A 9331-nucleotide genomic window follows, 5' to 3' on the forward strand; every position below is an offset into this window, starting at 1 on the left:
GGCAGAGGCGAGATCTGCCCTTGCAGATGGGAGAGGAGCAGCGGAGGCTCTGCTGCTGAGGTCGCTTTTCTCTAAGGTAACGGCTCGCAGTGCCAGGAATGAGACTGCGAAGGGCTCAAAATGGCTCCTGGCTCTGAGCAAAATGGGAGCAGGATGTCAGCAAACTGCCTTCTGGTGCCGCGGGGAAACGAGCCCTCGCACGCTGCGCTGGGAGGCGCGCGGGCCGCGCTGCAGCGGGGCACGACACTGATGAGACGCTCTTCTGGGGCTGGCAAGGCCTTTTTGTTTCTTGTGGATTTGATAGCCGAGGAAGCTCATGACCCACGCCTGGCTCAGAGCTCTTCCAGCGCGTGCCCTGCGTCCCCGAGAAACCCGTGGTTTCCCTTTAAACGCAAGAGTTGCCCTGTGGATTGAATATGTGTCGATCGGCAAGGGAGAGATAAGGAAATGCAGCTTTCAAGCGACAGAAAGACCTGAAGGTTAAAGCAGAGGGTGGGAGGGCTCAGGGACGCGCGCTCGGGCCGGGCGGCTGAGCCCGTGCGCAGCTGTGAGCGGCACCGGCATCGACGGCGGCGCTGGTTCTGGCTCCCGCTGAGCGATTAGAGGCTGTCACGTTGCAGTGAGGCGCTGAGCGCAGGACAGGGACAACAAAAAGGCTGAGCAGCCCAGCCCGGCGTCACCTGCAGCGCGGGGGAAGGACGCCTTGGTGTCCTCCATCCGCCTGTGTCTTGGTGACATTTTCAGCGGGCTCCTGCGAGCGGTGGTGCCTGGTTGTCAATGTCAGAAGGGGGAGGGGAGCTCTTCCTGGAGTGGTTTGGTTCTGGCAGTGCCTGTAATGTTGGAGCTGTCACAACAGGGAAGGTTCCCAAGAAAGCTGCTTCCCGAACGAGAGCTGGCTGGGTGCCTGCTCCTTTCAAGCTCAGCGATGAGCCGGGCTAGAAGGGGCCGTAACCGCTTTCCTTCCAGCTCCTGCTCTGGCGATGGTGGCGGGGGCCTGGGCGCGCTCGTGTCCATGTGCAATCCGTGCCCATCCTTCCCAGGACGGGGAAAGGCCCCGCGTCCCGGGGCTGGGAGCGGCCGCCCTGGCACCGCAGGCAGCAGGCGGATCTCGGCGTCCCAAGGAGCTGTGGGGCCAGCAGCAGGTACAGCCCCTGCTCGTGCACAAGGGCAGGGAGCAGGCGCTGGTGGCGACTTGCTGGCAGACACGGGAGCAAACCCTTTTGTTTGTGACACGAGAGCGGTCGCAAACACCGTGGCAGGGTTCCTGCTCCGTGCATCGCTCCAGCAGCCTGGTCAGACACACTAGCCGCAATAAAAAGCCTCCTTTTTAATTTTATGCATGGAGAACTTCTTACCTGCTCCCCCCTCCAGCAGCCCTCCCCCATTTTATTTTCCAACTGCAGCTATTTTCCCTGCTGACTCCAGGTGTTTTGTATTCTGCTTAGATCAATAGCAGAGGAACAGCAGCAGCTTTCCCGTTGTCATGAGGAAGACCCTGCTGTCAGCTACAGCTCACCCGTTCCCTGCCCATGCTACGCTGGGGATGGGGCCCTTCTGCTTGCCTGACACACACAAAAGAGCCATGCAGTATAGAAGTGCTGCAGTGATTTTGTTTTTCCTATTTTTTCCTTAAAAAAGGGGTGGGGGGGAGAAAGAACTAAAAAAAAATGAAAATAGGGTTTGCCCTCCTGCGTGTGCTTTAAAGGGAATAAAAATTGACTGTTGGAAGCACCCTGTGCCCACAGTGGCCCTGCCAGCCCCTCGTCCTTGCTGCAGAGCGCTGCTCCGGGCACTGCTCCCTCGGGATGTGCTGCCGGGAAGGGCAAATCCCTGCCTAATCCCACAGCCGTGCCCGGAGCGCGCTCACTGATGTGACCACGGGGCCCCATTGGGATAATGATGGTCCCTGGTATTTAACATAACTTCGAGCAAATCAATGCATTTTTTTTCCTTTATAGAGTGAAGTGTTCATGGAAACACCCAGCCTTTACAGCTATTCTCTATCCGAAGTGCCAAAATAAGAACGAAAGCCCCGGGCCTGGCTTTGCTCTCCAATGTGTCTGTACTTCTCTTCGCCTTCACCTTTTTGGAACTGCATGATTTTGTAAAGCCTGCAGGTTACTGGGGCACAGCCGAGGGCTCTGATCGCTCTGCTCCCGCGACGGGATGCGCCAAGACGCTGTCCCCGCCTCGACTCGAGCCGCTCCACGCGCGGGTCTCCGGGGACAGCAGGGCTCAGTCCTGATGCCTCTTTTCCTGCTGCATCTCCCACATAGCCCTGCTCTAGGACGGGGTCTAGAAGAGGAAATAAGGAGGGGATTTTAGATAATCCCCTGAGGGTGAAGGTGAGAAAATGGAGACTTCAGTGCGTTATTTAGTGCAAGCTCCAGCTAACTTAAAACGTCCTGAGTCCTGGGGCAGGATGCGCTGATGAAGGTGGTGGGTCCATCCCGGCTAGTGAGCCAAGTGCAGTGGTGGAAAACAGGAATCCAGGCACGGAGGTGAGCAAAGTTGTGTATTTTAAAATGTAAAAAGGGCTTCCTGGGATGGAAGCTGCAAGTCTGTCCTGGAGGGGGTGGCTGTGAAAACTGAGCACCCTGTAGGATCCCTTGGCTCCGCAGGGGGTTCTGAGGGCCCCAAGGGGCTGCAGGGAGGGAGCCCCAACCCTTTTAGTAGGACAATCTGCTGTCCCCTCCCTTGGCCCCGGCTGGTGCCAGCCCGGCCGCCACCTCGGGGAGGAACCGCAGCTCGAGGGGGGCCGCAGCGAGGGCGTCTGCTCCGAGCGCGAGGCCAGAAGGGGCCGGGGTGGCCGGGACGGGGGTCCCGCACCCTGCGCTGCTCCGGGACGTTCGGCCGAGAGTGTCCGGGGAGGGAGAGACCGGGGACTCCGCAATGGTCGCGGCTCTCCCTCGGCCTGCGCGTGTGCTTGGAACCAAGTGTCACTTGTCCGCGCGGGCCCGGGGCCCTCCTGCCCCCCGCGGGCTGCGGCGGCTCCCGGGGACCCCGCGGCGGGAGGCGCCGCCCGCGGCCTCGCGGGGGCCTCGGGCCGGGCCCGGGGCCGCTCGCGCTTCCTGGTTACCGGCCGTGCCCGGAAGCGGGCGGCGGTCTCCAGGAAGTGGCGTCGCGCGGCGGGCGGGCGGCGATGGCGGAAGCGGAGGCCAAGATGAAGCAGTTCGGCGGCGGCGGGGCCGGGCTGGACGCCGAGCGCGGCCGCTTCCCGTTCTGCGTGGTGTGGACCCCCATCCCCGTGCTCACGTGAGTGCGGCCGGCCCCGGGCCGCGCGCGCCGCCTTGTCCTCGAAAGCCGGGTTTTTGCCCCAAGGCGCCTCCTGCCTTCGGGTAACGCGGTAACGCGGCTGCCCGGGCCCCACGGGCGGGAGCGCCTGCGAGGAGGAGCTCGGGGTGTTCCTGCCTCTCAGGAACACGAAAAGCTCCAAACACGTCGCTGAGGACGTTCTGAAAACAAAAAACAAGTGACTTGTTCTCATGCCTTTCCCTTGCCCTCCAATTAAAGTGTGGTGATAATGTGTTTGCTGACCAGAGCTTGAAGGGAGGTGGGAGATGTGGTGAGGCCTGTGCCAGGGCGGGAATGACCCTATTCCTCACCAAAAAAAGAGTTAAATGTTGCAGCTCCCATGTTGCCATCACCTACAGCTGTAAAACAGCCTTAATTTCTACCTCTTTTTTGATTGTTTGAAGTTTCCCCCTTAGTCTTGTCCTGGAAGGTTTTTCAAAGCTTTTCTGTTTCTTCCCTCCTGCTGGGGCTGAGGAAGAGGCAGCAGCTGCTCCCGCTGCTGGAGGTCCCGGGCATCAGGGTTTGTGGGTTCCTTCCCCAAACGGCAGCGGCATCTTCTTGATGCAGCAGCAAACTGGGCAGTGTTACTAGGTGGAGGCTCTTGTTAAGTGTTGTAGTAGCTGCGTTTTCTTCTGAATTTCCTGTGGTCCTTGGCTTTGGAGGCTTGAAAACTAGTCAATTTTGAGATAGGAGGGGAAAGAAAAGGGACTTGAGGGAAGAAATAGCAGAACTTTTAAACGCAGCAAAGCTCTGACAACGTTTATCAGCCAGAACACATAGCTGAAAGTAGAGGCCAGTCTCTGGATAGTGAAACTGGCTGCTTTGCCTTGCACAGAGTGAAACGCAGGCGGTAAGTGATGCAAACGCAGAAAACGAACCCGACTTTGCAGAATCCCTTCTCCCCCGTGGAGAGTTACGTTGCTAGCAGGAGTCGTGTGCTGTTTATAACCCCAGCTGGGCTTCTGGGCGCGTGTGGCTCGTCTGCCCTTGCAGCACCCGAGCACTTGGGCGCCGTTTCGTTTCGCTCCCTGTTTCTAGGGTGTCTCTACTTGAGCCCTGGCTGGGGAACCTGTTTCTGTGTAACCTGGCTGTGATCTCAGCTGAAATATTAGTTGCTGGCAGGCAAAGGAGTGAGAAAGTGGAGAGGAGTCGGCAAATCTGAGAGGAGAATGTAGGAGGGAGCCTGAGATGTTTGTTGGTGATGATGGGAGCGGGGTGGGACACAGCTCCCCACTTGCTGGGGCTGTGGATACCTGGGAGGAAGAGGGGGAGGCCTTTGCAGCAGAGGGGTCCTTGAGGCTGGGGAATCCTTTTGTGGGGGCCAGGAGCCCTGTTTTCTGTCTGGGATGTTTAAAATCCACTCCACGGTGAAAAGATGCGATCTGGATGGGAATATGGGTAAAATTGCTTCATTTCTCAGCTGAAGAGCGAAGTCTAGTTTTATTTTGAGGTGATTTCTTCCAAATTGAACCATTTTCCTGGAAAACACATGGATTTGTCCTGGGAGACAGGCTTCCCTGGGCAGGGATGTGCATAGTGCAGACACTTGCCCCTGCAGCCACTCAAGGTGAAGCTGTGGAGCCTGACGACCCCCCAGATAAGACCCTAGATCTATTAGCCAAGGAGAGGCGTGAGTGTGAGTATCCCTTGTGTGTTTTCCCTCTGCTTGTGCCTTGCTGTGTCTCTTCTAGCTCTTGCTTGCCACTTTTTGGCTCTCCCTGTGTAACTCTCTCACTGTGCCCGTCCGTCCCGCGCTGCGCGGTTCCTTGTACGGCGCTCCGGCAGCGCCCGGCACCACGTGCAAATACTGCAGATATTGCAGATATCGCAGATACCGCGGCCTGACGGGCTCACGTGTCTCCTCGTAGGTGGCTCTTCCCGATCATCGGCCACATGGGGATCTGCACGTCGGCAGGAGTCATCCGGGACTTTGCGGGGCCCTACTACGTCTCGGTGAGTGCGCGATGGTCATCGAGCAGGAATCTGCTCTTGGTCGGGTTTCACCTTTATGCAGGACTTTGGAGTTGCTCCTTGTTTTTTGCCGCTCAGAATTCTGCAAAATAACGACTTCAGAGGCTTCTGAGGATCATGCCATTTCTCTGTGGACTTTTGTCCAATGCAGGCATCTGGATGATACGATAAATAGGGACTGGTTTGGTTTGGTGAGTAGGAGGGAAGGAATCTTGTAGCCCATGCTCTAGGTGGAGAACGTTGGACCTAAATTCTTACAGCAAGAGCTTGGCCACTGCCTGCTAACTTGGTCAGAGCACCCGTTGTTGTCATATAGCTTAGGAGCAGGTATGTGGTAGCCTTGTAAAGTTTGATTTTGAAAGAAAGGGTGTTTAAAGTCAGAGTAATTCATACTCTAACAGAGCAGGACATTTATGACTCTGAGTTAATCTGTTAACCATAAAGAAGGAGAGAAACAGGGTGCATATGCCACACAGCCAGACTATGTCTTAGTGTGTATAGTATAAGTATGTTCAGACCTAGAAAAGGAGTCTGATAACAGTCAAAATCCAAATCCAGACACTCAAATAAGGTGGGTGCCTTGAAACTGCTGCTGAAATGTCAGTTTTATCACCAAACAACCACAGACTCCAGACTCTGAGGTCTTCCAGAGGGAGGCATATCATGAATATTGTGCGCAGTTCCTCTCTTGAGACATTTTTCTCTCTTTTTCCAGGAAGACAACATGGCATTTGGGAAGCCAGTGAAGTAAGTGCTCTTGTAACTTTTTGTTAAAGTAACCAACTGACCTGCAAATCTCCTTTAATACATGGAGACAGGCACGGTACAACATTCTTGGTGGTCAGGTGCCCTTATTCGAATGGATGGCTATTGTGTCTCTGCTTTCCAAAAAACATATTAATTTTTTTTAGAGGTGACAGCAAGGTAGCTGTATTAATAGCTATGGAGCCTTAAAAAAAAAGTTAAAACACTTTAATGTTGGCAACAAATGCTTCAAGTAAATAACACTTGACATGTGCTATGTTATGGTAATGAACTGTCATCACTCACTTCTTATTAGTGTTTTTCTAGGAAGGGATGGGAGGGGGATTCCCAAGTTTCGTATGTTTGTCAGATCGAGCGTCTATTTTGCATGGCCTGGAGGTTTCCTGTCGGTAGAGAATAGCAGTTACGACACTGCTCCGTGCCCCTGGGGCCTGCGCCTTCCCCGTCGGGGTGCTCTGGGTCTGAGGGTGCTGAGCGCTCCTTGCTGCTGCTCTCTGCAGCGTTCACTCGCCTCGAGCAGCGTGGTTCCTGGGGCTCTGCGGCAGCGCATTGCTCCCAAGTCCTGTTTTGAGCAGCTTTCTGCTGGGAAGAGCAAGAGGTGTCGAGGAGCAGCGCTAAATGGAGGGATCTGTTCTCCTTGCAGGTACTGGAAGCTGGATCCTGGCAAAGTGTGCTCCACCAGTCCCAATGCGTGGGACACTGCCGTGCACGATGCCTCGGAGGAGTACAAGCACCGCATGGTACGGCGCTGCTGCCCTGTCTGGGCCCTCGTGGAGCCTCGGGGACAGCGTTTCTGAGGCTGTGCCTCTTATTTCTGTTCCAGCACAACCTTTGCTGTGATAACTGCCATTCGCATGTGGCTCTGGCCTTAAACTTGATGAGATACGATAACAGCACCTCCTGGAACATGGTCAAACTCTGCTTCTTCTCACTGCTGTATGGGAAGTACGTAAGGTGAGCTGAGGACCAGCCTAGATTCAGTGCCAGCAACAGATAAAGAAAGTCCGAATGGCACTGCATCTCCCTGCAGTTTCTCCAGTTATCCTCACATCTTTCCCTCTTGTCCTTTTCTGCTGTTTTTTTTTTTTTATGTTTTAACTCTTTTTTTTTTTTTTTTTCTCTCTGTCTTTCAGCATAGGGGGGTTTGTGAAGACCTGGCTTCCTTTTGCCCTCTTCTTGGGGGTGATCCTGACGGTGGTTCTGACTCTTCGCTTGCGGTGATGGCAGCTGTGAACCCCCGCTCCAGGGGTGCACGAAGGAGGGAACTGTGTCCGCTCGATCCGGCGAGGTGGAGGCACAGGACTCCGAGAGGCCTTTACTGGGGAAAGCTCCACTCTGTAGTAACTGCTCTCATCTTTGTTTCCTGGCACTGGCTTCTTCTCCCTCTGTTTTCATCCTGTCAGCGGTGTCTGCCAGTGCTGGAGTCCCAAAGCCTCCATGTCTCCCTGAACGTGCTCCCCCTCTGCATTTTATTAGGTAGAACTGGGAAAGGAGGAGAGGGGTGGGCACCTTTTCTTTCACTGTGAGGTAGGGCCGCGAGGCCAACCCTGCCCCCTGGTTCAAGAGCACAAGCAGGTACGTTTGTAAGGTTCTCTCTGATCACCTTCTTCCTCTGGTCAGACTTTCAGATGCTTCCTCACATTTCCTGAGTCTCCAAGGACGAGAAGCTGTTTCCCTTCTGCATGCCTCCCTTGCAGCACGTTTCAAAGTGGAGGAGTGGGGCTTCTCTGAGGGCTGTGCAGTGCCACAGCACTGGCTGACAGTCTTCCCCGTAGCAAAAGAAGGGTGTTGATGGCTGGGCACTGCTCTGAGGAGATGCAGAGGGGAGCAGTCCCTGGTAGGGCAAATTCATCTGGTCCTGCTAGTGAGCCCAGAACAGCAAGAAAGCAGATTGCCTGGCTAGGGTCTGGCTCAGAGCAGTCTGCACGCTTCCAAGAGCACGCTGCAGAAATGGGCCAAATCCCTTTCGGCTTGTGCCAGAGAAAATAGAGCTTCCCTGCTTCCTCTGTGCTCTGAATGCCTAAACCTGCCGTTCGCGTCTCACAAGCCACTTAACTTTCCTTTGAACCCTGGTGCTTCATGTGTCACAGCTTATCGCTGAGGCGGCGGCAGCAGGTACGTGCCAACGGACGGGTTAGGGCAGGGCTTTGAAAGCACCCAGGCCTTGCAGAGCAGCACCCGGGTCCTGAGCCTTCCTGGGGTGTCGGAGATTAAAGGAAGAGGCGACGGGATTGGCAGGTTGCTGTGTCCCAGGGGCTGGGCTTCGCCGTGGCAGCCAGGCTGCTTTCTTGCAGCTGGCTGCAGGGCAGTGAGCAGGAAGGTCTGCAAACTGCTTGGCTTGCTTTGAAGAAGAGACAGCGCTCGCCCACGTGTGCCAAAGCGCTTTTGTAGCACCAGCCTTGGGCACGAGACGTGCCAGCCGGGCAGCCTCGGGGTCTCGTGGCCTTTTGGAGCCGCAGAGGCGGGGGCAGCTGGAGGGACGGGACTCGCGGTGCCCCGAGCCGTGTCCGTGGCGCGAGGTGCGGGGCTGGCTGCGGGTGCTGCCCTCGGGCAGGGAGGTGGCTTCCTCAAGAGCATCGTGGCCGAAGGGTTACGTGCAGTCGAGCACATTCCCCCGCGCTGCAAAGCAGGAGTTAGTTTTTCCACTCCCTCTTTGCAAGGCCAGCCCTTTACTGCAGTACCTGCTGGCTACGACTGCTTCTTGGGGCTGAAAACCATCAAGAAAGCTCCTCTTGACTGCGTCTCATCCTTGGGGCTTCCTCTGACTTTGGCAGCGCGTTCGCAGTCACCCTGCTGCCTGTCAAAACTGTCCCTGTGCACCTCCCCATCTGCTTTTTTTCCCCCTGGCTTTTCCTAGGCTTATGGGAGGACTCGGGCATCTTGGGCTTCAGCATTTCAGCGTTTTCCTGCATCAGTTTTGAACAGCCCCTTAAACCTCCTCCTCCTCCCTGTGTTTTAATTGTGTCGTTCAGCGCTCGTGCTGGCGTTGCTGGGTGGAAGGGAGGATGCGTGCGGCCCTCTGCGCCCTTCCCCTGCTCCTGGAGCTGGAACAGGCAGCGTCTCCCGCGCAGTCATTTCAAGGCTGAGTGGAGAGCAGGCTGGAGGATGCTGATAGCTGGGCCTGGGGCTGATGAGGAGGCCAAGATCTTGCATCAAAGAGAACCTTGCAATGAAAGGACGATGTCTCGCTGAGTTACCCTGCGCTGCTGTGGTTCCTGCCCAGCAAGCCTGCTAGTTAATGTGCCCTAGGACTAGCCAGCTGAACAGGAGAGAGGAGTTGTTTGCCCCAATTTTTATTATT

General features: G+C 55.9%; 1 protein-coding gene across 1 annotated transcript; it reads left to right on the plus strand.

Annotated features, from left to right (window-relative positions):
• The first annotated feature begins 3142 nt into the window (after window positions 1-3142).
• TMEM222 (transmembrane protein 222) lies at window positions 3143-7608 on the plus strand. The gene is made up of 6 exons (XM_010211106.2): window positions 3143-3255; window positions 5163-5247; window positions 5981-6012; window positions 6674-6770; window positions 6854-6984; window positions 7164-7608. Exons 1-6 carry the CDS (start codon window positions 3143-3145, stop codon window positions 7249-7251), a joined length of 546 nt encoding a protein of 181 aa, XP_010209408.2. The 3' UTR covers window positions 7252-7608.
• Window positions 7609-9331: the final 1723 nt, after the last annotated feature.

The sequence above is a fragment of the Tinamus guttatus genome, unplaced genomic scaffold, assembly GCF_059628265.1.
Source record: "Tinamus guttatus ecotype Peru unplaced genomic scaffold, ASM5962826v1 Tinamus_guttatus_pri_ptg000397l, whole genome shotgun sequence".
NCBI lineage: Eukaryota > Metazoa > Chordata > Aves > Tinamiformes > Tinamidae > Tinamus > Tinamus guttatus.